At 35.6% G+C, this 27,443-nt stretch overlaps 2 protein-coding genes across 9 annotated transcripts in view; one reads left to right on the plus strand and one right to left on the minus strand.

Moving 5' to 3' along the window:
- The window catches only part of ODR4 (odr-4 GPCR localization factor homolog), a 41,305-nt gene extending 39,106 nt beyond the window's left edge, over positions 1-2,199 (minus strand). Inside the window, exons 1-2 of one of the 7 annotated variants that reach the window (XM_077901916.1) lie at positions 1,780-2,196; positions 1,014-1,074 (exon numbers count right to left, since the gene is read on the minus strand). The gene's annotated coding sequence lies outside the window, so the exon portion shown is untranslated. Of the gene's footprint in view, positions 1-854; positions 971-1,013; positions 1,154-1,187; positions 1,465-1,777 lie in introns of those variants that run through there. The other 6 variants (XM_077901919.1, XM_077901920.1, XM_077901917.1 and 3 more) reach the window with 6 other exon arrangements.
- Positions 2,200-2,513: 314 nt separating this feature from the next.
- Positions 2,514-27,443, plus strand: part of TPR (translocated promoter region, nuclear basket protein) — a 65,471-nt gene continuing 40,541 nt past the window's right edge. Inside the window, exons 1-24 of one of the 2 annotated variants that reach the window (XM_077901906.1) lie at positions 2,514-2,877; positions 4,326-4,430; positions 6,889-6,962; positions 9,009-9,105; positions 9,903-10,006; positions 10,337-10,501; positions 11,166-11,258; positions 11,858-11,938; positions 12,018-12,105; positions 12,886-13,026; positions 13,427-13,518; positions 13,784-13,981; positions 15,928-16,035; positions 17,021-17,247; positions 17,903-18,063; positions 18,722-18,855; positions 18,945-19,093; positions 20,308-20,470; positions 21,699-21,833; positions 22,362-22,502; positions 23,605-23,770; positions 25,136-25,302; positions 26,272-26,424; positions 26,823-26,939. In XM_077901906.1, coding sequence (XP_077758032.1) covers positions 2,727-2,877; positions 4,326-4,430; positions 6,889-6,962; positions 9,009-9,105; positions 9,903-10,006; positions 10,337-10,501; positions 11,166-11,258; positions 11,858-11,938; positions 12,018-12,105; positions 12,886-13,026; positions 13,427-13,518; positions 13,784-13,981; positions 15,928-16,035; positions 17,021-17,247; positions 17,903-18,063; positions 18,722-18,855; positions 18,945-19,093; positions 20,308-20,470; positions 21,699-21,833; positions 22,362-22,502; positions 23,605-23,770; positions 25,136-25,302; positions 26,272-26,424; positions 26,823-26,939 — 3,210 coding nt within the window. In that variant the 5' untranslated portion in view covers positions 2,514-2,726. The remainder of the gene's footprint in view (positions 2,878-4,325; positions 4,431-6,888; positions 6,963-9,008; positions 9,106-9,902; positions 10,007-10,336; positions 10,502-11,165; positions 11,259-11,857; positions 11,939-12,017; positions 12,106-12,885; positions 13,027-13,426; positions 13,519-13,783; positions 13,982-15,927; positions 16,036-17,020; positions 17,248-17,902; positions 18,064-18,721; positions 18,856-18,944; positions 19,094-20,307; positions 20,471-21,698; positions 21,834-22,361; positions 22,503-23,604; positions 23,771-25,135; positions 25,303-26,271; positions 26,425-26,822; positions 26,940-27,443) is intronic. The other variant, XM_077901905.1, reaches the window with a different exon arrangement.

Here is a 27,443-nt window from a genome sequence, read left to right on the forward strand (position 1 = left end):
CCCTTGTTTTATAGATGAAGAAACTAAAAAGAAGAAAAGAAATGCAACTTGCCCAAGCAACAAAGCTGGTAAATGGCAAAGGTGGGATTTACACGGAGGCAGTCTAGCTCTAGAATCCAAGCCCTGAAATGCTATGTTCATATGAAGGAATAAAACCCCGTCTCTCAATTAAACTTTTACTAAGGGTAACCCCTGTTCTGCTTGCTTGCCCTCTCTCTCTCTCTCCAATTTGTAGACAACAGTTGCAGCGTTTTGAAAAGAAATAATAGTCATTTGAGTTGTGTAAAAAGTTTCAATCTTATTTAGTACAACAAAGTCAAGGCAGCTGCAGATGAACTGTATCTGACACCAGTAAATTGCCAGTCACAATGATTTTGCATTACTCTAAAAGTAAATCCCAAAGAATTGGTTCCAGTTTGAAACTCCCTATTGGATGTTGTCTCCTCAAAGAGCCTGTCCAGTATAATTACGTCTTCCCAGATTTTTTCCCCCAACAATTGTGAAAGTAAATTGGGTTTGCACCAGAATTATTTTTAGACTAAGTCTAGAACTGCCTATATGAATCATTAATGCTGCTATAAGTTTAAAGGCTTTCCACTTTTAACAGTGCCTTAACGTATTAAATTTTATTATGCTACTCTACTCCTTTTCCTTCTGCCTTAATTCTTGCAAGAAAAAGCAGTGACAGGGACACTCCAAAGTTCTTTGTAACTTCCCAATCTCATTTTTTCCAAGGTGTCACCTAGTAACCACATTACTGTAGTGCTTCTTCAAAACTTTAAAATATAGCCAGTCATACTTTACAAAGGACACCACTAAAAACGCAGACCTTGCCTAGAACAGCTCAATTTTACCTCAAGTGTTGCGTGACAACGTAAGCTTGCAAGCTGTCCAAGCACTGTGACTTGAGACTGGGTCACATCTCAACCCTCAAGTCTCAGCTCATCTCCTTGGCCTCTGGTTTCCTCGTCTACAAAATGCAGAACTTGGATCAGGCAAGTCTGAAAACCTACCTGATTTTAGGATCCCGTGATTCTGCGCACAGAATAGCTGCAGTTTCCACTTGGCGGATCACTGCTAGTGAGGCAAGGACACGGTATATGGATGGCACTACAACATACCAGCAACCTTCTTAACTCAAACAATCCTACAACATATTTTGGGCGAAAAACCCAACACATCCTTACTCAATATTCACAACAGGCCTGCTGCTGCGGGAGACTGCAGGGGAGAATGACTTGGGAATGCTTCATTGAGACAAGTTCTTTTCGGAAGGGGGATTACACATGAAATAATCTACAGATTCAGCTTCCAAGCCGCAGACTTCACCATCTGGAAACAAGCAGTCCTATTACGGGGGCCAGACGGTCAGCGGTTTTGAAGAATGTTTTAAAACTTTTGTCGCGACGCTTCTTCCATCTTAGAAATAGGAACACACGCTGGGAGCACTTTCTACGAGATCACCTCAAAACATAAAACCAGAGGTCACACTCAAAGTCCTCCCGGTTTCTTTAAATCCTCTCCCTGAAAAATCAAACAGGCTCCTTAAGCGCCTGTGGGTCCTGGTCGTGACCCCCCCCCCCGCCCCCGCCCCCCCAACACACACAAAAGGCACCAAAGGGCGCCGTTTCAAATAAAGCGTTTTGCGGTAACCGGACCTGTACCGGAGTGTCTGCCCGTACGTTTCCTACCCTCGGTCCCTTTCTTCCTTCAAAAGGAGGCTCTCCGAGCCCAAATGCACACACTCACTCCTCACGTGCACGCGTGACAGACACACACCTGTCGAACTGTCGGTCCTCCGGAGATGGGGCTTTAAGGTGCACGTACAAGCCTCCAGGGGCCAGGCGCCCCTCGGGTCCAAAGTCCACAACCGATGAATTCATCAAAAAGCGACAGACTTCCCCCACCTCACTTCCCACTCCAAACCCAGGGTCTCCGGAGCCAGGCGGCGCAGCCTGATGACGCACACGGCCCCCCTTCCTTCACCGCGGCACCTCAGCCAAAGCGACTGCGGTCGCCACCCCGCCCCCTTCCGGGCGCCATTGAGAGCGTGGCGGTAGCCCGGGGCCTGCCGTCCAGCCCTGCCCGGACCGATGCCCTCTAGCGGCTCAGTGTCTAGAAGCCGCCAAAGAGGACGACCCATGGCATCCCGGAGCTTCGACGGTAAGGTCGCCTTGCTTTTCAGGGAGCGACGTGAGTGGACGGATACTCTGTGGCGCCACCTCGCGGACAGCTGCCAAGCAGCCGGACCGGGGCCGGGGGGGCGGGGGAAAGGAGAGCCGTGGGGCGGGGAGAAAAGAGGAAGCGGAATGGGCGTTGCGCAGTCAGGCTCAGGGAAGGGATTGAGAAAAACACTACGTTTCCCACAAGCCCGCGGGGCTTGAGGCGGGTGGCCCGGGCGGGGTGTGTGTGGGGGGGGGGGGGGGGGGCCGGAAACCGGGCAGGGGCAGAGGCCCCTCTGAACTCGGATTCCCAGGGTGCCCAGCTTCCGGCGGCTGCGCGCGCAGTCCGGGCGCGGGCGCTGTGGCGCGGCTGGTGCCGGCGCTGAGGCGGGACTCGGTTTCCCAGGGTCCCGCCGCGGGAGTCTCCGGCGGGCGGGCGCGCGCGAGCCACGGAGCGAGGTGGCCGAGGCGGCCGCCCAGGCTTCTGGGTCCTCTTGGTCTTCGCCTTTCTTCTCCGCTTCTGCTCCGCCGGCGGCTGGCGCCGCGGCCACCGGCCCGATAGACATGGCGGCGGTGTTGCAGCAAGTCCTGGAGCGCACGGAACTGAACAAGCTGCCTAAGTCCGTCCAGAACAAACTTGAAAAGTTCCTTGCTGACCAGCAATCCGAGATCGATGGCCTGAAGGGGCGGCATGAGAAATTTAAGGTGGAGAGCGGTAAGTGGCGACGCTCTTCCCGCCCTGGATCCTGGGCCCGGCTCCGTAGCTGTGGCTGGTCTTCTCCCCTTGCGAGCTCGCTTTCTGCCTGCGACTCTCCCCGGTGGCATCGCCCCCCTGCTCCTTAGACACCCCACCCCACCCCACCCCACCCCCAGGCCTTCGCCTACCTGCTCTCACGGTTAGATAGAAAGCAGCCCTTTTGTTTGTTTGAAACCCATTTCACATTCAGTTCCGTTCTCTTTGTGGTCCGGGTGGTCTCTTGTAGGGTCCCTTGATGGTGTAGGGCGCACATCGGGGTCTCTTTTCCTCTGCACTAGCGGGAGTCTGCGGCCCCTGTCTCTAACCTTAGAGTACCCGGTCTCTCTGTTGCTCTGCTGGTGATTTCCGCTCGGTTTTCTGGTCACCTGCATTCAGAGGCCTTTGTCTAATTGCACTGCTTCGTGCGCTAAGTTCTGTTCCTCAGTCCTTCGCGCTGGTCCGATTGCGAACTAGATGTTCACCTAAACGCGTACGTGCGGAAGACAGCGCTGGAAACCGTGAACGTAAAAGAGTTGGATATATCGGAATTCTCTCTACACGTTGGAGTTTAATAGAAAATATGTTAAGGCTTGTTTAGACGTACTTACAGGAGGCCCTTAAGAAAGGAAGTCGCCGACCATAGCGACGAGTATGTCCATGAAGAAGGATTAAGATCATAGCAGCTACCCTTACTGAAATATATAAACTCTTGTTATAATTTGCCCTGGTTTACCTGGGGTGATGCTGCTTTGGCTAAATTGATACAAAATTCTGAACCCTGTCATTTCAAAAACTTTAATTATCAAGCAGCATTGGATGTCGGAAAAATAATTCTTTGAATCCCAACACTGAAGATAGCACATACACTGGCTCCTGTTGATTTATTTATACATAAATATCGCTTGTCTCCTATGTGCTTGATACTGTGCTCAACAGGACACACTCAGTCCTTCTCTTGTACAGTTAACACATTTTTACATAAATTTAGTTATTTTATATCTTTAGGTATTTCAGTCTTTTAATACAACCTTTTAAAACAAAGCAGTTTTTAATCTAAATTTTTTCTCCATGTAATAAGGTTTCTTTGAACATGTGTCTGCTTTATACTAAAATGTCTGTTGATTTTTATGGGGAAAATACTAAGGTGAGTAAAGACTTGTTGCCTACCTTGAAGAATTGCAGTCTTATGGAAGAGAAGTTGTAAAATCCCCTCTAGGTCTCATTTTCTTTTGTCATAAACATGTGTCAGTTGGAAATGTTAAAGTCCTTTCAGTGCTCTATTTATCTTTACTCAAAATCTCTTATTTGGAGTGCAATTCAAATACTGTGTCTTTAAGTTTTAAAATCAACATTATTAAAAATAAATAGCAGTATTGACAGTGTGTGTACATGTATGTTTGATTTTATTTTTTCCTCTGCTTCTGAAGAACAACAGTACTTTGAGATAGAGAAGAGGTTGTCTCACAGTCAGGAGAGACTTGTGAATGAAACCCGAGAGTGCCAGAGCTTAAGGCTTGACCTAGAGAAGCTCAGTAAGTATTTTTACAACCTTATTTTATTCTTGTAGTATAGAGATTTTTAGACACTTTTGGATGCTTTGGAAACATTGACATACTGTTTATGAAAATACTGATTGTCACTGTTTTCATTTAAGGTAGTATTTGGAGTTTTCACTTGATGGTGAACATGAGAAACGTAAGGCTTAGTGGTCAGGAGTCCTGGGTTCTAATTCTGACTGCTATCAGAAGCTCTTTTGGCCATTTGTAAATCGTAATATATGAAATGGCTAGAACCACCTGTCCATGTGCTTACATAACTGTACAGATCAAATGAGATGTTTGAAAGCATTTTAAAGACGCATGAAGCATTATGCAACTGAAAATGTAATTAAGGACAGAGACTTAATTATTTTTTATGTTGTTGAAGATTAAAGCCTATAGCTTCCTTATGTGTTTCTTATGAAAGATGAACAATTTTCTTTTTGAAAGATGAACAATTTTTATGAAAGATGAACAATTTCCTTTTTTTTTTTAAGATTTATTTATTTTTAAAGAGTGAGCACAAGGTGGGGTAGGGAGAGAATCTTATGCTGACACTGTGCTGAGCCTAGACTCTGATTCAGGACTCGATCTCACGACCCTGAGAGCGTGACCTGAGCTAAAAGCAAGAGACAAATACTTAACAGACTATTCCACCCAGGTGTCCCGAGTAATTTTGTTTTTAATTAGTTTTCTCCTATCATTAAGTTCTAGAAGGTACACAAGATCTTAGTTAAGGTCCTAGCTTTTCTTGGGAAATGTGTATTATATGCTTTGGTTATGATAAGAGAACGCAAATGTCAAAAGATTGTTATAGAGTGAGGACATAATATTTGCTGTTAGATGTAGCTGGATTTTTAATTTGGGAACACAGGAAGCTAATAAGAGAATGGTTAACACTTCAGCCTTTTTTCTTAACTAGGTCTGTGCCCATCAGCTATTTAGGTCATAATTTTTTCCAGCTAATTTTGAAGCACTTAATTTTTAAAATATATGATACATGTGTACAGTGGTATATATACACACATGGAATGAGGGCATAAGTAATTTATTGAGTAGCTAGATCTGGTTCATCTGTATATGGTTCTGCTTTGGCATAATAACTAGGTCTACAGAGCTATGGTGCTAAAGAATTTCAGGAAAATTATTGTGCTAAAGAAAAAGAAAAGAAAATTATTGTGCTTATATCTTCTTTAATGAGATCTGAAAAGGGGAGGAGGAGAAGGCGAGGATAAACCTAGACACACATGTAGTATGCCTTTCTGGGGTATACAATTATGTTTGTTTTTTTTAGTTTATCATTCTAGATCTTAACTTTGGAAAACAGTAAATAATAGTGCAAAATAGAAAAATCAGACTAATTTACATGGTTTTTCTCTATAATAAGCCAATTGTTTAGGTAGAGCTAAAGATTGGAAGTAGTAATCATGTATTTACTCATTAAATTGCTAGCACATAGTATAGATATGTTTCAGTGAAAGAAAATGTCAGAAAGCTTATTTTTCCTAGTTATCTGCATGCATTTGGAGAAGAAACTGTTCAAGGGGAGATAGACCACTATAAGTGGAGATTATGGGATTGATGATCAAGCATAATTTTTTTTCCTCCATATCGAAGGCTCTTTTGAGTGATAAACAAGCTGTATCACAATTATCCATTGTTGTTATCCGTTGTTATGTGTTACGTAAACATTGTTTACATAGTTTACTCTGTATACATTGTTTACATAGTTTAAACGTTATTTATTCTCTTGACTTTTTTTTCTCAATTACCTGATTTGTAAATATAACTAACTCGTTGTTATAATTAATTTAGAAGAGTCATTGAAATATGATGAAAGTGATAATTGCATATGCTTTTTTCTATAAATGTTGGTTAGAATATCACAAATATGATTTGGGAGACAGGATAATATATTTAAAAATTTAGTTTGGGGCATCAGGTGGCTTAGTCAGTTGGGCGTTTGACTCTTGGTCTCAGCTCAGATCTTGATCTCAGGGTCATGGTTTTGGGCCCCAAGTTGGTTTCTACACTGGGCATGATGCTTACTTAAGAAAAAAAAAAGTAAAATGGGATGCCTGGGTGGCTTCATGATTGAACGTCTGCATTTGGCTCAGGTTATGATCCTGAGGTCCTGGGATTGAGTCCCACATCAGGCTCCCCATGGGGAGTCTGCTTCTCCCTTTGCCTATGTCTCTGCCTTTCTCCCTGTGTGCCTCTCATAAGTAAATAAATAAAATCTTAAAAAAAAAAAAAAAAAAGTAAAAAAATTTGTTCTAGAAGTAGAGTAAATTTGGGATATTCATGAATTTGTAATACTATGTTCTACAACTCAGCCTTTCTGAGACTCCATTTCTTCATTTTAAAATGTATACGGGTGGCAGATGCATGAAAACTGTCACTGCAGTTTTTAAGTTTATGGATGTATGTTCATAAAATTCCTTTTATCCAGACAATCAACTAAAGGCACTGACTGAGAAAAATAAAGAACTTGAAGTTGCTCAGGATCGCAATATTGCCATTCAGGTAAAAGTTATTCCTGTGAATAAAGCTAACTATAAGCATGACACTTGAGGAAGTATTCTATTTTGTGTTTCTTAATGGGAAGATGAAACATGTTCTATTAGGAGAAACTACTGACAAATATGCATATATATAAATTTTATATGTTAATAGAACTTTTATGTGTTTTATTGATAAGGTGTTTCTTTTACTCATCAGAATATATTGGTATTTAATATAAAAAGAAACTTGCTTTTGATTCTGTAGCTCTTAAGGTTGTGATTTTTTTTTTCAAAAAAATTCACACTGTAAGTAAAATGTCATAGAACTATAAATAGGTGAGATAATCATAGGTCCATCTGTCTGCCCCCCCCCCCCCGCCCGCCACTCACTCTCTTATCTACCTGTCATCCTCCCTTTCTTTTAGAGATTCTCTATTTAATACTTATTGTTGCTCAGGCATTATTTCAACTATGTTGATACAGCTGGGGATATGGGTGAATCCACATCAGAAATTATTTCTCGGGGATCCCTGGGTGGCTCAATGGTTTAACACCTGATTTTGGCCCAGGGAGAGATCCTAAAGTCCCAGGATCGAGTCCCACATCGAGCTCCCTGCATGGAGCCTGCTTCTTCCTCTGCCTGTGTCTCTGCCTCTCTCTCTCATGAATAAATAAATAAAATCTTTAAAAAAAAATTATTTCTCTAGAGTAGTGATAAGAGTAACAGATTGAATATAATCAAAAGGATTATTTACCTATTGGTTTAATAAAATGATCATACTCAGTAATTCTCTAATTGGATAGAAACTTCAGACTCTTGCCCTTGCTTTTTAAAAACTTGTGTTTGGAAAAACAAAACAAAATAACCCTTGTGTTTGATTTGAGACTAAAAGATACTTGAGGGGATCCCTGGGTGGCTCAGCGGTTGAGCGCCTGCCTTTGGCCCCGGGATGTGATCCTGGAGTCCCAGGATCAAGTCCCACATCAGGCTCCCTGCATGGAGCCTGCTTCTCCCTCTGCTTCTGCCTCTGCCTCTCTCTCTCTCTCTCTCTCTGTGTCTCTCATGAATAAATAAAATCTTTAAAAAGAAAAAAGAAGATACTTGATATATAAAAGGTACTTACTGATTTCTACCTCTGAAACTAATAGTACGTTATATGTTAATTAACTGAATTTAAATAAAAATTTTTAAAAGTTAATTTAAAAAAGATACTAACTGGGAAAGTGGTAGACTTTAATAGAAATTTAAAATTCATTGCATAAAAAGAACTAAAGCACAAATAAACCATTAATACGTATTTTTTCAATTAAAATATGACTGGATCCTTAATATATGACTACTTTCATACTTTAAGAAAAATCATTCAGGGGGAAATGGGCAAAGGAATTTTAAAAAGCTGGAGAAGAAGCTTTACAAATGGTCAGTGGCAATATGAAGTGTTGCCCTAGTTCACTTCTAATCAGAGAAATGCAGATAAAACAATAAGGTAATTACTTTTCACCTCCCCATGTTAACATTGATTTCGTTCTCTTCCTTTTTTTTTTTTAATAGAATGATTTTCATTTCTGGCATGAGTGGCTTGAGATTGACACTTACAAATAAAAGCATATTGATTGTCATTGTCTTGCTGCAAAGCAGTTTGACAAAATGTTAAAAGTTTTAAGTAATTCCATGTCTAGGGCTTTTTCTTGAAAACTAAATTGAACCAATTTGATGCAGTGATAACCATCAAGATTGTATTTTATGGCAGCAAAAAATTAGAAGTAAACTAAATGTCTTTTCTACAAAGCTTAAGTTAATAAGGACACTTCCAAGAGATAAATAGTGATATGGGAAACTTTTCATAAGCCTATGAAAAATAATTTTTTAAAATGTAAAATATAGTGTTGAAATTATAGGTGATTTTTAAACTTTTTGATGTATTAAGTTATAAGAGAAAGAAAACCAACGATTCTTAAGCTACAGCTAATGTTAAATACAGTGATAATTCTGTTTAAGTTCCTAAAATGATTAATCAATTCGATTTTTTTTAATTTAAACATATTCTGCTTTTCCTTTGCATGATAGAGCCAGTTTACAAGGACGAAAGAAGAATTAGAAGCTGAAAAAAGAGACTTAGTTAGAACCAATGAGAGACTATCTCAAGAACTTGAATATTTAACAGGTATGAAGAAATACTTTAGCTTCTAACTCCACTCTCCTTTCTTTCTCTTATAATAGGAATTAATCTGCAGTCCACTTCTCTTGCTTCTTTGTTGTAGCTCAGAATATAGTTCAATGTAATATCCTATTGTTTTTCCCATCCGTTTCTTTAAATCATTATCAAGGTTTTGAAGAATTGTCTAGACAATTATACACAAATGAAAAACATCTAGGGAATTATAATTTGGATCAAGGTTTATATACTAAGATACTATGATATTATTTATAATAGCAAATTAGAAACAGTTTAAGTGTTGATTTGTAGAGGCTGAACTCCTAATACAGACACACGTTTTCATATAACTTGTCCATAAATATTCAATATGTATAAGAACCTGAAAGGAAAGCTTTTATTTAAAAATATGGACTGAAGGAGTTAGGCAAGAATATAAGCTAGGCATGTATTTTCGCTGTTTTGAGTAGTTTTTATATGTATTACTGCTTTTTAACTTAACAAATGGCTATTTTTGAAATTCTAATAGATTTGTAGGTATATATCAGGAAAATCAATGTTAATTTGTATATTTAGCTTAAGATACTGCATTTAAAAATAAAATAACCAATATAATTTTCATGTTTGATTGGGTACGCAAACTTGGCTTATCATTTGTTAAAATTAAATTTTAACTAAGAGATAAACAAAGTTGTTGAGAACTACTTACTTTGTGTTAAATGCTTATATTTCAAGAGATGCATCTTCAATGTTTGGTTCCTCTGAGCATTAGTCATTATTTTCAAATTCTCTTCTGAATTTTCTAGAGGATTTTAAACGTCTCAATGAAAAACTTAAAGAAAGCAATGCCACAAAGGGTGATCTGCAGTTAAAATTGGATGAACTTCAAGCTTCTGATGTTTCTGTTAAAGCAAGTAACAATTCCTAATGCACAAAATGCAATTTTTGCTTAAAACTCATCTAAATTAAATTTTAAGTATAGGCAAATGTTCTATAAAGTAATTAAAAGCTGTGTTTTTGTTTAATGTCAGGGAAACAATTAAACATTAAAGTCATTTTAATTGAACTGTTTGTGATATTTAAGTTTCTTAGAGTTCTTAATCTGTTTTCTGTTAAGAATGCATGCAAATATTTATTTCTGTTGTTAAGTTTCTGCTTTATGTTCTTTAACTGCAGGCAAGATCTTTTAGCTAACCGTGTATTGTCTTTAATTGAATGTTATTTTCTTGGATATTTTTAGTATAGAGAAAAACGTTTGGAGCAAGAAAAGGAGTTGTTACATAATCAGAATACATGGCTGAATACAGAGTTAAAAACCAAAACTGATGAACTCTTGGCTCTTGGCAGAGAAAAAGGAAATGAGATTCTAGAGCTTAAATGTAATCTTGAAAACAAAAAAGAAGAGGTAAGTTAGGAAAATTGTATTTTCATTTTGGTTAAAACTTAACATTTGTGTGCCAGTTTATGACAGAGGTATTCCATGATGAGGGGCACCTGGGTGGCTAGGTGGTTAAGCATCTGACTTCAGCTCAGGTCATGATCTTGGGATCCTGGGATTGAACCTCGAGTCAGGAGCTATACTGCTGAGAAGGCAGTCTGCTTGTCCTTCTCTCCCTCTGGCCCTCCCCCAAATCCTGCAGACTCTATTCTCTCCCTCTCTGTCTCTCAAATAAATAAATAAAAACCTTAAAAAAAAATACACTCCATGGTGTACCAAAGTAAACATAATATTAGAAATGTGGGAGATGAAATTCATAAGCATGTGGTCTAGGAAATAAACCAATTGCATTTAAATAAATACTTTAAGGTATTTTTTGATGAATTTTGATACCATCTACTATCTTTTGATGTATCATTAAGATACATTTAAGAAGTGCTGATAAGTTTTGGGAGATAAATCCAAACGTGTTGTTTGTGAGGTATTTTCATTTTTTTAAATATATACATTTTATGTGAAATCCTTTATTTTGGATGTAGGACATTTCGCTTTCACTTGGCAGCTAAGCTTTATATCAAATTCATTTTAGTTGTTACAATATCCTCTCTCCACCCAACTCTTCTGTTTCTAGGTTTCTAGAATGGAAGAACAGATGAGTGGCTTGAAAACATCAAATGAGAATCTTCAAAAACATGTAGAAGAGCTGTTGACCAAACTGAAAGAGGTATAGATGACCACTTTAAAATTTCTCTTTTATAAAAATATTAAAGCATAATGAGGCGCTATTATTTTTTAAATGATTTCATGTTTTAATCTGTTTCTGGTACCATAAAATGGCCAGGACACTTTCATATGCTGTAGCTAGGCTAAAATGGCTAGATTCAGAAATGGCAGTTGTATGCTAGATCCAAAGTATTGTCTGAAAATAAATATGGTTAATTTTAATATCATCGAAGTATTATACTTTAAGATAAAAATATTAGTAATATTTTATCTTTAAGGTTATTCATCTTTATCCTGAAAACTGGTGTTAATTTTTACCTTTTTACAAATTGGATTTTTTCATTTTAACATTCATTGAGCTTTCAAAATTCAGTTCAGGGGGATCCCTGGGTGGCTCAACAGTTTAGTGCCTGCCTTTGGCCCAGGGCATGATCCTGGAGTCCCGGAATTGAGTCCCACATCAGGCTCCCTGCATGGAGCCTGCTTCTCCCTCTGCTTGTGTCTCTGCCTCTCTCTCTCATGAATAAATAAATAAAATCTTTAAAAACAAAAACAAAATTCAGTTCAAGCGAGATTGCTGTAATTGGGTCTTTTTTGCAGGCCAAGGAACAGCAGGCCAGTATGGAAGAGAAATTCCACAATGAGTTAAATGCTCACATAAAGCTCTCTAATCTATACAAGGTAAATGCCCAACTACACATTTTATTGTTCTAATACTGCATTTTTAGATGTCCAGTAACTTTTTAAGATTAAATTTTAGAGTGCTGCTGATGACTCCGAGGCAAAGAGCAATGAACTGACCCGAGCAGTGGATGAACTACACAAACTTTTGAAAGAAGCTGGAGAAGGTAAAATTTAATTATGGGAAGATTATTTTGTGTGTAGATTATTGGATTTAGAAATTAGACTGACCTTAATAGAGTTGAAATTTAGTATAGAAGAAAGATTCTTAGATTAAGAAACTTTGAATTTTATTTTCAACAGATAGGGTATTTGAAAATATAGATAATGTTTTTCAGAGTTTTTTTCATCTTATGTATGGTCTGGTTTCTATTTTTTTTTTTTTTTTTTTTTTTTAATGGTCTGGTTTCTAACAGGAAATTTTTCTTCCATTTGTGAAACATTTACTTTGATAAGTACATATGGGTTTATAGTTTGGGTATTCTCTTAATCCATATATAAGCCTCACTTTTTAGGTTAAAATCTGTATATTTTAAAATCTTTAATTTTCTTGTATTCTTTTTAGTATGTTTTTGGGTTTGGTGTTTGGTTTTTTGTTTTGTTTTGTTTTGTTTTGTTTGCTAGTATAAGTTGTCTATGTGATCTTTTCTAGTCATTTCTTATGTTCTAGCTAAAGATCAGAATAAAACCAAAGAGATACTAAGAGCCACTTTTTGACAATTTGAGTTCCCTAATTTTCCCCATGGATAAAAGATATCAAAAGGAGAAATAGATTCATTAGGCAAGAACATTTCAGGAATTAGAAGTAAATTTTCAGAGGGTAACTGGCAACCTTAGCCTGTTTAGAAATTCTGCTGAAGGGAAAAATAATGACTATGCTGTTAAATTTTATAAACTCCCAAGATTTTAATACTGTGTGGATATTCTGTCTTTAAAAATGTTTTTAGCCAATAAAGCAATACAAGATCATCTTTTAGAAGTGGAGGAATCTAAAGATCAAATGGAAAAAGAAATGCTTGAGAAAATTGGGAAATTGGAGAAGGAATTAGAGAATGCAAATGACCTGCTTTCTGCCACAAAACGTAAAGGTATGGATTGGAAGATGCTTATAAATGACTTGAACGAAATACAAGGACTTCCTACAGCGTTCTTACTAATTTCCACTAATAGTATTTTTCTTGTGTTGTAGGAAACTCCATTGAGTTTTTTTTTAGTGTAAAATTAGTACTTATCTATATCTTTACCATATTGTCAAATACAAGTACCATTTGATCACGCATAATTGTGTGTCAATTTCCAGAACATTTTTAGCTACATTTAGCTAAAAGATTTTAGATGACAATTTGATGTCATATTTAAAATCTCAGGAATTTGTATGTAATGCTTAGTTGGTGTCATACTTGGAACACACTCATTTTGGAAAATATATTACTGGCTTTAGTGTGAAACATTACAGAAATAACACTAGATTTCTATATGTTGGTACAGGAGCCATATTATCTGAAGAAGAGCTTGCAGCTATGTCTCCTACTGCAGCAGCTGTGGCCAAGATAGTGAAACCTGGCATGAAATTAACTGAGGTCAGAATGGTATTAAATCTTATTATTTCCTTTCAGCAAAAGGAAATTTGCTGAAATGTGTAATGCTCAGAAAGATTATTCTTAAAATCATCTGATGATTAATGGATCATTGTAAGAGAAGCTTTCTTGGTCCCGGTTCTTCTAACATATAGTAAACATTTCCATCTTGTTTAAGTGCTAATAATGCATGTTTGTTACAAAGCTAATCAATGATATGCTTCTGTTATTATGCTTAGATTTGAAATGACCTCTCCTTTCCTTTCAGCTGTATAATGCTTATGTGGAAACTCAGGATCAGTTGCTTTTGGAGAAACTAGAGAATAAAAGAATTAACAAGTATCTAGATGAAATAGTGAAAGAAGTTGAAGCCAAAGCACCAATTTTGAAACGTCAGCGTGAGGAGTATGAGCGTGCACAGAAGGCTGTGGCAAGTTTATCTGTTAAGCTGGAACAAGCGATGAAGGTTGGTTCCTCTCTTAAATTTTAGCTGTGGGGAAAATACATATAAGAGATGATTTAGTAGGTAATTCTTAATTAGAATTAAAGTATTTGATGGGACACCTGGGTGGCTCAGTTGTTTAACCATCCAACTCTTGATTTTGTCTCAGGTGATGATCTCAGAGTCATGAGATCGAGCCCCACATTGGGTGCCATGCTGGCACGGAGCCTGCTTGAGATTTTCTCCCCCATTTCCTCCTTTCCCTCTCCCTGTCTGCATGTGTATGTGTGTGCAGTCCCTCACTCTCTCAAAAAAATAAAGTATTTGAGTTAGAAAAGGCTAATTCTTTTTGGTGATAGGGTAATTCAGCATTATTAAACACCTGTAGTCATGAAATGCTCTTATTTAGCTAAAAATATGGGAGCTTTTTCCATTTTTTAAGACATTAGAGATGTTTTCTATAGCATTCTATAGGGATGATGAATAGCCAACTCTCCTTGGGCTACTGTTCAAATTAAAATAACAATCTCTTTGTAGCAGAACTGTTGCAAATTTGTCATAGTCACTCTTTATCAGACAGTTCTGATAATCTGTCTAGAAATGGTAATGTTTAACCATAGAGAAGAACTCCTTTTTTTATAATATTTTACAACTTTGAAAGCTTTTGTATACATTATTTTGTTACTCTTTTGGAAGAAAATTCATAAATATCTTTTAAGATACCTTTTTACTAGATAATAACTTAAAAGAATATATTCATATAATTTTGCTTTTAGGATACAACTATTAATACTGCTGAAAAAAGTCAAGATATATTAAACAAGTTTTATTGAGAAAATTCAGTAACCTTTTGTATCTGCTGTTTGAAACTGATAAAAATTTTTTTCCTGGGAAAAAATAGTATAAATAAATTGCATCCCTAATTCAAACTGATTAAAATTTTATTACTGTTGCTATTACAGCTTAGATATCAGTTTAAATCCAGGTATATTAAATCTACTGGTCTTTTTCTCCCAGGTCATATGTTATCTAGCAGTCTTGCCTTGATAAAATGTTCCCTTTAAAAATCCACCCCTCCCCCTCAACCCTGTGGTTTGAAAAGAGGTCCCTTGGGTATAATTAGATCTTCTCCAGTTTCTCACAGTTGAGAGGGAGTGTTCCAGGCAAAACACAATTCTTAAAATTGTGCCCTTAAATACTTAGTGATGCTGGGATGCAGAACTTACCAAAGCACTGCATAAGCTTTATCTTTTTAACAGTCTTGTGACATTGGCTGCTCCTGCTTTATTTTTTTATTTTTTTAAATTTTTATTTATTTATGATAGTCACAGAGAGAGAAAGAGAGGCAGAGACACAGGCAGAGAGAGAAGCAGGCTCCATGCACTGGGAGCCCGATGTGGGAATCGATCCCGGGTCTCCAGGATCGCGCCCTAGGCCAAAGGCAGGCGCCAAACCACTGCGCCACCCAGGGATCCCTGCTCCTGCTTTAGAATTAATTCCCGAAGTCTTTTTTTATAAAATCAAGCCTTACACATTTTACCCAACATTTTTTACTTTGACGTTTGCTTTCATGTAAGTAGTGTAATATAATTGGCATTATACTATAGTCCTTTATTTTCGTTTTAGTAACACAGCTTTAGAGAATATTTCTGTGACATCGTTTGATATACACTATTAATTTGGTATGGCTGTAAGATCATAATTTACAGTTAATATGGAGGGATAGCAAATTCTCCATTGTTTGCATGTCGTGATAATGATAAAGCAGTACTTAAGATACTAAGGTATATGTGTGTTCATATTTGTAGAGAATTACTCTTCAGTAACTACTGTATTATAAATAGACTTCTAATTTATCAGTTGACTATGTTATACAAGCACTGTATATTTTTTATTATTTATATAACTGCTTCATTTGTATAGATCTTAGAAGGAAATGTAGAATTTTCACTTTAATTTACATTTTAAAGGAGATTCAGCGATTACAGGAAGACACTGATAAAGCTAACAAACATTCATCTGTGCTTGAAAGAGACAATCAAAGAATGGAAATACAAATAAAAGATCTTTCACAACAGGTTAGAATTTTTTGTTTCTTTTCCTATTTTTTTTTTTTTCCCAGACTACCCAATAATGTTTAAGTCTGTTTACAGGTATGTATGTAAGAATTACTGCATACGAAATTCTCGTTAGGAATAAGACTCTAGTGAATTATAGCCTGGTCGTTGTTTTTTGTTTTTTTAATAGCCCTTCTTTTTTTGTATGTGTGTGTGTGTTTGATAAATATTCAAATTTTAGGTAAATGAAATAATTCAAGGATAAATAAAAGTCTTCTATCCCTGCCCAAGTCCCAGAGTAGAACCAGCATTAACAGACTGGTGTATATTCTTTCAGGTCTTTATATATACACATGTATACATATATACATATATATGTGTAGGTACGTATATGTGTATACACACGTATATATATACACAAACCCGTGAGCATTCATGAACATATGTAAGTATCCATTGTTTTTACTAGAATAAAGTCATATATACATTACTCAGCCACTTTTTTTTCCCAAGTGAACAAGTCAGGAAATGTAGATCTATTTTATACATATATTTTAATCTCATTTTTGTGTGTGGGTTTATACAGCATACTACACACACATAAAAACTTCATATGAATGGAAATAAATCTGTTTTTCATACTGGTCTTCTGCCCCACCAAATAATACATACATAAGCACACAAATATAAGCAAAAACATGTACAGGTATATATTTCTTTGTGTTTTATTTAGTCAGTATTTTACAAAAGTAGAGCTATAGAATAGAGAATTGGTGTTTTTTTTTTTTTTAAATAACAGCCCTTATTACACACTTTTATAGAAATGAAAAATAATTTTTCCCACTAAAATTTTTTAGGTTTTAATATCTAAAACAAAAATAATTTTTTAAAAATAATGCTAACTGATGTTGTTCATAAAGTAATATTTTCACTTGAAAATTTTTATTCTAAACATTTCCAGAATCAACATCAATACTATTTGGTAACATTAAAACTTTGTTTTTAGATTAGAGTGCTTTTGATGGAACTTGAAGAAGCAAGGGGCAATCATGTAATTCGTGATGAGGAAGTAAGCTCTGCTGATATAAGTAGTTCATCGGAAGTAATATCACAGCATCTAGTATCTTATAGAAACATTGAAGAGCTTCAGCAGCAAAATCAACGTCTCTTAGTGGCCCTTAGGGAACTTGGGGAAACCAGAGAAAGAGAGGAACAAGAAACAACTTCATCCAAGTAAGCAGTTGACTATCTTGGTTTGTTTAGCAAATATTTATTGAAAATTTCTTATATGTCTTTAATCGGGCTGTATACTAGGAATATGGTGACTTAGGAGAAAAAAAAAACTGAGCAACAATACAAAAAAAACATTTTATTCTCCGGTATCTCAATTTGTGGGTGAGATTGATCCTAAGAATAAAATAGATAAGTAGATCATTTTAGTTCAGTGTGATTAGTGCTATAACAAATATAAGCCTATTGTGGGAGCCTAGATCTAGCCTGGGTTTTAGGGAACAGACGAGGCTTTGTGGAGAAGATAATGTAGGAATTACTCAAGCAGAGTAATGAATTTTTCCCAAAAAAGTGTTTGGTGCTAAGGAAAGAGCAATAATTATGAAAGTAAGAAGACTGGGGTGTTTGGACTGAGTGGAATCAGTTTGATTTTTGCAAACAGATTTTTCAGATAACTTTGGTGAGTACCTGAGTTCTGTATGGTGGAAGTTTCAAAAGTAGATCTTAAAATACTTAGCAGATGATAGAAAGGATAAAAGAGACAAAAATATTATCCTAATGATGTGACAAATGGTAGAATGTTTATTAGTTTATAGTAGAAATTATAACTGCCTCTCATTCTCCGTTATGTGAAATAGACTAATTTCCTTTTCTACAGAATTGCTGAGCTTCAGCTAAAACTTGAGAATGCCCTCACTGAATTAGAACAACTCCGTGAGTCACGACAACATCAAATGCAGCTTGTTGATTCTATAGTTCGTCAGCGTGATATGTACCGTATTTTGTTGTCACAAAGAGGAGTTGCCATTCCTTTACAACGTAAGTTTTTATATGTTATCCTAAAAAATTCTAAGTTGTTTTGGGAAATTTTTTTAAAATGTATATTATAGAATAGATCTTACAACATAAGTACTGTCCACTCTACTGAATGGTAAGTTCAAATTTAACTACCATATATGATTGATTATTACATCACCAATCCTAAAACATACAGTTATTTTAGATCTAAGAAAAAAGAAATGCTGACCATTGCTGAAAAATATGCATCTTAGAGTCCATAAGTTACTATGTTTATATATTTTTAGGTATAATTGACATACAATATGCTTTTAGTTTCAGGTATACCTCAAAGCGATTTGACATTTCCATACAACAGGAAATAACTCTCCAAAAAGTCTGGTTACACTTTGTCACTGTGCAGTTACCACATGTCACTAACCATATTCCCATGCCGTACATTACATGTCCATGACCTTTTAATTACGTTTTGTTTTAACATTTCATCTGCAAATGTTGTCTCTAGCCAAAAACCAAAAGTTTTTTTTTTTTCCAAAATAGTTTTAATAAGGTGGTTAGTAGATTCCTTCTTTTATAATTCTTTTATAATCTCTATAATCTTACCATTTCATTTGAATAAGTCTAACTTACTTATTTTGGTAGTGATAAATGTTATATCATTCTTTTTACGTTTCTGAAGCTTCAAGCTTAGAGGATATTTCTCTTGCATCAACTCCGAAACGTTCAAGTACATCTCAGACTGCTTCCACTCCTGCTCCAGTACCTGTAATTGAGTCAGCAGAGGCCATAGAAGCCAAGGCTGCCCTTAAACAGGTAAGACCCCACACCATTACACCTATATCTTGGATTAGGTTCTTGGAGAACACAGGTTGTCATGTTTCAATAATTTCTCCAATATTTAGTTGCAGGAGATTTTTGAGAATTACAAAAAAGAAAAGGCAGATAATGAAAAAATACAAAATGAACAGCTCGAGAAACTTCAGGATCAAATTACAGATTTGCGATCACAAAACACCAAAATTTCTACACAACTAGATTTTGCTTCTAAACGGTAAATTTTCTGTTGTTCAAAAAGTAATAGTCTAAATAAATATTCTAAACTTCAATATTTAAATAAGTCAAATTCAAGGACTAATTTGCAGGATTGTTACTTATTTGTGGACCATATTTATTCCAGGATGAGAAGCTGTGGAGGTTTAATTTTTCAGTATTGGTTTATGATTTTCTTAGGCATTCCTCAGGAGTCCAGGTAGTTATTTGATAAGTTGAAGTTGATGTGAGGAATATTGTTAGTTTTCCTTCTTAAGATTCAAGGATCTACTGCTTCTGAAGGACTTAATTATTTATAAATGCATCAGAGAATGAGGCATGTGAGTAAATTTCATTCAGCTTTCCCTAAAAAAGAAGCAAGTGCTAGATAATTTTAGGAAAATTTACTTTTTTGGTCATTTATAAAGGGATTACAGTACATCCCATTTTATAGTTACCAGTTAATCCATTGAATACTCATTAGTTTAGCAAGTTACAACAAAATTTATTTCTATGGATACTACATGATAAAAAGCTGTTTTTTAAGGATATGGTGGGTAGTTTCCTCCATATAGTCCAACAATGTGATACTCTACGTAAAAGCACTTTTTTTTCTCCTATGCTAATAGTTGTAGCCAGCCATTTTGTAAGTTTTCAAGCACATAGAAATTAGGAAGAATTATAGAGGCCAAAAGGATCTGGAAAACTCCCTCTCTAACCATGCATAAATATCTTAAATTGCATACTGTGTCATGGTGAATGTTTGATATATCAACATTATTGGTATTATTTTGAATGTGATTAAACTTCTTATAAAGGAATTAGCTTTAAAAGTTAATTCAGCATGAAATTAGATTTAAAGCTTATTTATAAAATTTAAATTTCACTATTAAATTTGGAGTTGAGGGTTTTACATTATTATACAAACTACTTTTTTCATATTGTTACTCATGTGAAATTAAGCTATTATGAAGCTCTTTAAGAAACTAAGCTAGGGGGCACCTGGGTGGCTCAGTTGGTTAAGTATCTCCAGCTCAGGTATGATCCTGGGGTCCTGGGCTCCATCGGGCTCTCTGCTCAGTGAGGGAATCTGCTTCTCCTCCTCTCTCTCCCCCTGCTTGTCCGTGCACTCTCTCGCTTGAAAGTAAATAAAATCTTTTTAAATAACAGAAAGGGGGGACTAAGCAGAATATAGTATTTCAGTTGCTTATAGAATTACTTTTATCTTGTATTAAGTTATGAAATGCTACAAGATAACGTTGAAGGATATCGTCGAGAAATCACATCTCTACATGAGAGAAATCAGAAACTCACCGCAACAACTCAAAAGCAGGAACAGATCATCAATACAATGACACAAGATTTGAGAGGAGCAAATGAAAAGCTAGCTGTTGCAGAAGTGAGACCAATTTCCTTCATCTGACTTGCATTATAAATTGCATTTGACATTTGCTTTTTAGTTATTAGTTTAACTGTATGATACAGATGTTTGACAGATATGTAGATTTCAAGTATCATTACGTGGTTTCCAAATATCCAATTGTGCATCAATCCAGTGGTTGTTTCTATCAAAACTAAACGAGGAAAAGTTTGGTTTTTTTGGATTAAGATTTCCTGACAAGTCTTCCATTTCATATTAAATTTATAAGTCACTATTTCTCCAGTTATAACAAGGAAAAGAATATTGTATTCATTCTTGCTCATTCCTGATAAAAGATAATATGAAAATTTTATTAGCATTAAGTTACATTGCTGAATTTCAATATGTATACAAATGCCTGTTAGAAATGGACAGTACTTTCAATTGAACTCTGGATTCTTAATGATGAATTTTTATATTTCTACTTTTTATAAAGTTACCACACAACTTTTTGATCATATTTGTGAGCAAGGTGCAGCTGTTCCCCATTTTACCTTTTGAGAAACACTCAAAAGTTAAGTGATTTCCTGTTTAGGATAGTTGTGAGAGATGGGTTGGTTGAGACTTTTAAACCTAGGTTTTCTAATTCTTTTGGCTGCATTCTTTGATTTTTATGCACTCCCACTCATTTGTGGGGATGGAGGTATCACTTTTTCAAACTGGTGGAGTAAGTTTTATGATTGCTTATTTATGATTTATTGTGTAAATGTGAATACTTTGAGGATATTTTCAGAGCAAGCTCCCAAATCTTTTGAGACTCGGAGGGTCCTCTTTATGAGGAAAAAAAAAGTTGAAATAAGTCAGTCAGCATTCTCAGATACTTAGAAGCCAAGCTGGGATTATAAAACTTGTATAATTTAGTAGTATTGAAGGCATGATGATAGCAAATTTTGCAATTTTGTTGCTTTTACTCTGTTGTAGATATATTTTTTTTAATCTGATTTGTTAAGAGTAAAGATATCATAAATATTTGTGGTAATTGCAGGATCTTTTCATTTGATATGATACTCCCAATAATTTTTCCTTCATATTTCAACACATGAAACTTAAAGAATTATAAATTCTTCTATAATGAAGAGATGTTATCTCTAATTAGCATTAAGAAATACATAGTAATGAAGGATCATTTTAATTATATATAATGGTATTACTGCATTTAACACATTATTTTCCAGCATCTCTTTCTTTTACTTGTATTTGCCTCAAGGTAAGAGCAGAAAACTTGAAAAAGGAAAAGGAAATGCTTAAATTGTCAGAAGTCCGTCTTTCTCAGCAAAGAGAGTCTTTATTAGCTGAACAAAGAGGACAAAACTTGCTGCTGACTAATCTTCAAACAATTCAGGTAACCAGATAAAAACACTTATAGAAAAAAATTTTCAAAGTTAAATTTAAGTAGTTTAAATGTAAAAGTAAAGTAGTAATGTATCCTCATGGGCTCTTAGAAAATTTTTCTGTCACTTTTATCACATTATGATGATAATTGCATTTTGAGGTTTATTAGGACATGTCAATATTCTAAATAAAACCTTGAAACAGAACTGATTGAAACTGTGCAGTTGGCAGTTTTCATCCTCATATATATTTACAGAGTCCTGTGTAGTTTGTTTTTAAGATTAAATTTTTGGTTTTTAATTTTTCTTTTAAAACTTTAGGAAATCTGAATGACTATTGTCATATGTTTGTATTTTTGCTTTATTAAACAGATACTTTAATATGAAAAATGCTTAAAGACGTTCTTGGTTATAGACTTTAACTCATGTTGAAGTGGATTGTAATCCTGTAATTTTCTGTAGCCTTTAATTTTCTTTGTGTTGCTTTTTTTTTTTTCACTTTTTTCTTAAGCATAACCAAAAATCTTTTTTTACTACAGGGAATATTAGAGCGATCTGAAACAGAAACCAAACAAAGACTTAGTAGCCAGATAGAAAAATTGGAACATGAGATATCACATCTAAAGAAGAAACTGGAGAATGAGGTGGAACAAAGGCATACACTTACTAGAAATCTAGATGTGAGTCTATTAGTATTATGAATTTCTGTAAATCATTTATTTCCAGAAATGAAGCTGGTATATAGGTACACTGCCATCTCCTGCTGGTGCATGGTTTGAAGAGACTTCTTTCAAGCTGTTAAGTTTCTCTTGCCTCTTTGTATGCCTGGTAATTTTTTTTTTTTAAGATTTTATTTATTTATTTATGAGAGACACAGAGGGAGAGAGAGGCGGAGACACAGGCAGAGGGAGAAGCAGGCTCCATGCAGGGAGCCCGACGTGGGACTCGATCCCAGGACCCCAGGACCCCAGGATCATGTCCTGGGCCGAAGGCCGGCACTAAACCTCTGAGCCACCCAGGGTTCCCCGTGCCTAGCAATTTTTGATTGGGTGCCATACATTGTTTTATCCCTCTTAGGTGCTAGATATTTTTATATTCATATAAATCTTGGGTTTTGTTCTGGGATGCAATAATTGAAAATAGTTGATTCTCTTGAGTGTTCCTTTTTATGATTTGGTAGGCAGGCCCAAAGCAATTCTCAGTCTGTAACTAATTATCTCTCACTACTAAGATGAGGCCGTCCTTAATAGTAGTCCCAGTGTCCAATGAATTGAGTGTTTTCAGTCTGTCTGCTATAACAGGCATTATTCCTGACTGTCTATGAGCACCAGACACTCTTCAGTCTCTTTGGAGGATTTTTTGCCTTGTCTGGGGTAATTCCACATGTATGCACTGATGACTATTTTGCTAAATGTTCAGCAGGGATCCTTTGCAAATCTCCAGGGTACTCTATCAGTGCAGCTCTCTGTCCTAGGAATTCAAGTTAATTTATTCTTCCTGTACTCTCAGTCACATGTTCTCAGTTCAAGGAGTCAGCTGGCCTCTGTCTTATATCCCTTTTTCAAAGCCTAGACCCTCCTAAGTCAGGAAGCTAGGGAACTAATAGGGCTTGCTGCTTTGTTTCCTGTCTCAGGTAGCACAGTTATTTTTTTCAGTTATTTCAGATCTGGTTTTTGCTACTTTATCTGGGCCAGAATTTAAAGTATTACAAAAAGATAGTGTGAATTTCTAGTTATTTATGAAACTATAGTGTTTGCAGGATTAATGTATCTTTCTTTTTAGGTTCAACTTTTGGATACAAAGAGACAGCTGGATACTGAGACAAATCTTCATCTTAACACAAAAGAACTATTAAAAAATGCTCAAAAGGAAATTGCTACATTGAAACAGCACCTCAGTAATATGGAAGTCCAGCTTGCTTCTCAGTCCTCACAGAGAACTGGTAAAGGTAAATAAGTAGACTGATAGTAAAGTACTTTTTGCTTCTTTTTTAAAGAATATTTATTTGAGAGAGAGCACAAGCAGAGGGAGAGAAAGTAGCCAGCCTCCTGCTGAGCAGGGAGCGGGACTCAAGGCTTGATCCCAAGACCCTGGGATCCTGACCTGAGCCAAAGGCAGACGCTTAACCAAGTGAACCACCGAAGTGCCCCAGTAAAATACTTTTTTAGGCTTATAACATATCTTGTAAATAATTGCTTATTCTTTCTGGATAATGGCAAAAGAGAAAAAAAACCCTTTTCATATAGTAAAGCTTAGTTTTAGGCTTAAATTAATAAATTTACAGACTTAGAAGATTCGGAATAGTTCTGCATGGCACCTGACCAAGATATGCTCTATAGTTTTCCAGTGATTGAAATTATTTATTGATACTTTAAAAATGTATCCTTTGAGGGAGGGTAATGCTTGAATTTTCAACTCTAACTTGTTAAAACTATAATAAGGCCCTCTTACAGAAATAATTGATTTGTTCGGTCTCTTTTAGAGGAGTATTTATAATCATTGTTTATAGCCTTAGGTAAAAGACTTGTTTCATTAGATTTTGCTTCTCTTTATGAATACACCATTTCAAATGCAAAGCCTTCAGTCCAGATAATCTTAAAAAAACATAATATAGGGGATCCCTGGGTGACTCAGCAGTTAAGCGCTTGCCTTCGGCCCAGGGCATGAAATTGGAGTCCTGGGATCGAGTCCCACATCAGGCTCCCTGCATGGAGCCTGCTTCTCCCTCTGCCTGTGTCTCTGCCTCTTTCTCTGTCTCTCATGAATAGATAAAATCTTTAAAAAATAATAATAATATAATCTTAACATAATATGTATGTGTACATATATGTGTGTTATATATATGACATATAAATGTATAGTGGATATGTAATTTTCCAGTAGTCCACAGTCCTTTCTTATTGATATATGATAAGAAAACATCATTTTCAATCTTCAGTTTCTTCATTTCGCATGGATTTTAGAATGAAAATTGAATGATAAAAGATTTAGTGTTTATAAAAAATGTTTAAATAAGAACCTGGTAGTATTTTCAAGTAGCTCCTTCAATTTATTACAAATATTTAGTGTTCTTCTCTTTTAAATATCTTTGTAATATTTGTAATAGCACATTTCAAATATTCGATTTTTTTTAATAAGAAATAACAATATCCTGGCAAAGTACCTGTTTGTATTTTGGTACTTAGCATGGGTTGAAATACACTTTTTAGAAAAGTATTTCTCCATTTGAGTCTTAAACCTAATTTCATGAACTCTTAGTTATCTCTAAGGTCATTTAAAATGTTAATTTTAAGAAAGCTCTTAAATCTTTTAGGTCAGCCTAGCAACAAAGAGGATGTGGATGATCTTCTGAGTCAGCTACGGCAGGCAGAAGAGCAGGTGAATGATTTGAAGGAGAGACTCAAAACAAGTACTAGTAATGTGGAACAGTATCGAGCAATGGTTACTAGCTTAGAAGAATCTCTTAACAAAGAAAAACAGGTATATACAATTTTAAATTCCATTTGAATGCAATTAATGTTTTTGTTTTTGTTTTCTTTTGTTTTTTTAATTAGCTTGTTGTAAGCACTGTAGTAAATGTGAGTTTGGAGGATATCATTGTATTTGCCTCTTGCACCTTAAAAGTTATTAAGTCTGATAAGCCAGATAAAACAAAACCCACAAAATTTGTAAAACAAAGGAGGGTATAATTGCTATAAGAAAGGTACATATCAAATATTAGTGTGAATGGAAGGAAGTGAGGTTGGTTGTTTCCTGCGTGACTTTACAAGAAAGATGGTATTTGTTCACCGCCTTGAAAGAAAGTATTATTTGGGTAGTCAAAGGTAGAAGGCTATTCCATATACTAGGGACCCTCAGCCAAATAGAAAGACTTCAGGTAATAACAGTTTGGCTAGTATATTGACTTTGTAAAGTGAAATAACGAGGAATAGAATTATAAATGTACCAAGAACCAAATGTGAAAGGTTTTGAATGTCATATTAAATTATATTCTATAAGATTTAGAGCTTTTGATTTTTTCCAACATGTCATCATCAGAATTTGTCTCAATTAGATTAATGTAGTTGATTGGAGGATATAGTTTGTTTTAGTGTCTATAGCAATAGTCTAGGACTAGCCATAGTTTTAAAAGCTTTTGTGGTTGGCGTCATAGAAATCAAGATATGTGGGGCAAAGACCTTTTGATGGTAGAATGGACAGATTTGGTGACAAGAGAAATGAGGAACTGGAAATTTCACTTCAAAAAAGAAAAATGGCCAGTAGCCACGTTAAGAGATAGTATGAGGTTTTAAATGTTGTTTTAAAACTCTGTGATCAGCATTGATGGATTTTTTTTTAATACAAGGCAAATATTAATTTTAGTACTTTTCAAATTTAGTGTAGATATAGGGAAACTATAGTTTTAAGTGTGTATAATTTTTTTATCATGTTATTTGGATGATGGTAAAGGTGACAGAAGAAGTACGTAAGAATATTGAAGTTCGTTTAAAAGAGTCTGCTGAGTTTCAGACACAGTTGGAAAAGAAGCTAATGGAAGTGGAGAAAGAAAAACAGGAACTTCAGGATGACAAGAGAAAAGCCATAGAGAGTATGGAACATCAGGTAAATTAGATTATTAACCATGTCAGTCGTTTATGTGTGTAAGGATTTCAATAGCACATCAGTTACCACCCAGTACATCTCATGAGATACTGACGAACACATATTTAACAGTAGTTTTATGTGTTAGTCTGTTCTTTAGGCCTGTACATGTTTTCTTTTGAGTTATTTTAGACCACTTTATGGGTAGGTACCAGTGCTGCTTTTTGGAAGCCTTTGCCTGCGCATTGACTGGTATTTTAGTGAATATAGACCTGCAAAATTTATGCAGATAATGACATCAAGTTATCTTTTAAATGTATAAGAAATCCCTCTGGACTAGTTGGCTTTATAAAATCTGTCTTTACCATAAAGTAAGTTTGCAGTTAACTCTGGTTTTAATGTTATTTTTTTTTGTTTAGTTGTCTGAGTTAAAGAAAACACTTAATAGTGTTCAGAATGAAGTACAAGAAGCTCTTCAGAGAGCAAGCACAGCTTTGAGTAATGAACAGCAAGCCAGACGTGACTGTCAGGAACAAGTAAGTGTTGATCTTGTAGCCAATACTGAGAAATGAAATTTGATCCTAGGGAACAGTTCTTGGAGTATATTAATACCTACCAGAGATTAGTGAACCTTACAGAAATGCAATGTTATTTACACTGTTGTGGACTTGGACTAAGATCAGCTGAAAAGTATATGTGAATGCTTGAAGTAACTAGTGCAATAATCATTAACAAATCAATCTTCACAAATAGGGAAAAAATAAAAATTCAAATGAGAATTAAACTGAAATAGAATGGGAAAAAAATATATGTAAGGAGTTTACTAACTTCTCATTTTAACCTTAGTGGTCTATGAATAACCATTCATTCCATGACAATTCAGTATTGCTTACATGTACGTGGTATGTATATGCACGAAGATTACTTTAAAAATGGAACACAGAAAAAAAAAATAGAACATAGGGCAAAGTACTTCAAAGATAATAAGACAAAAATGATTTATCCTTGCCTTATTGCCAAACATAATAACATTGGAAATT

This window comes from Canis aureus, chromosome 6 (genome assembly GCF_053574225.1).
Source record: "Canis aureus isolate CA01 chromosome 6, VMU_Caureus_v.1.0, whole genome shotgun sequence".
Lineage (NCBI taxonomy): Eukaryota > Metazoa > Chordata > Mammalia > Carnivora > Canidae > Canis > Canis aureus.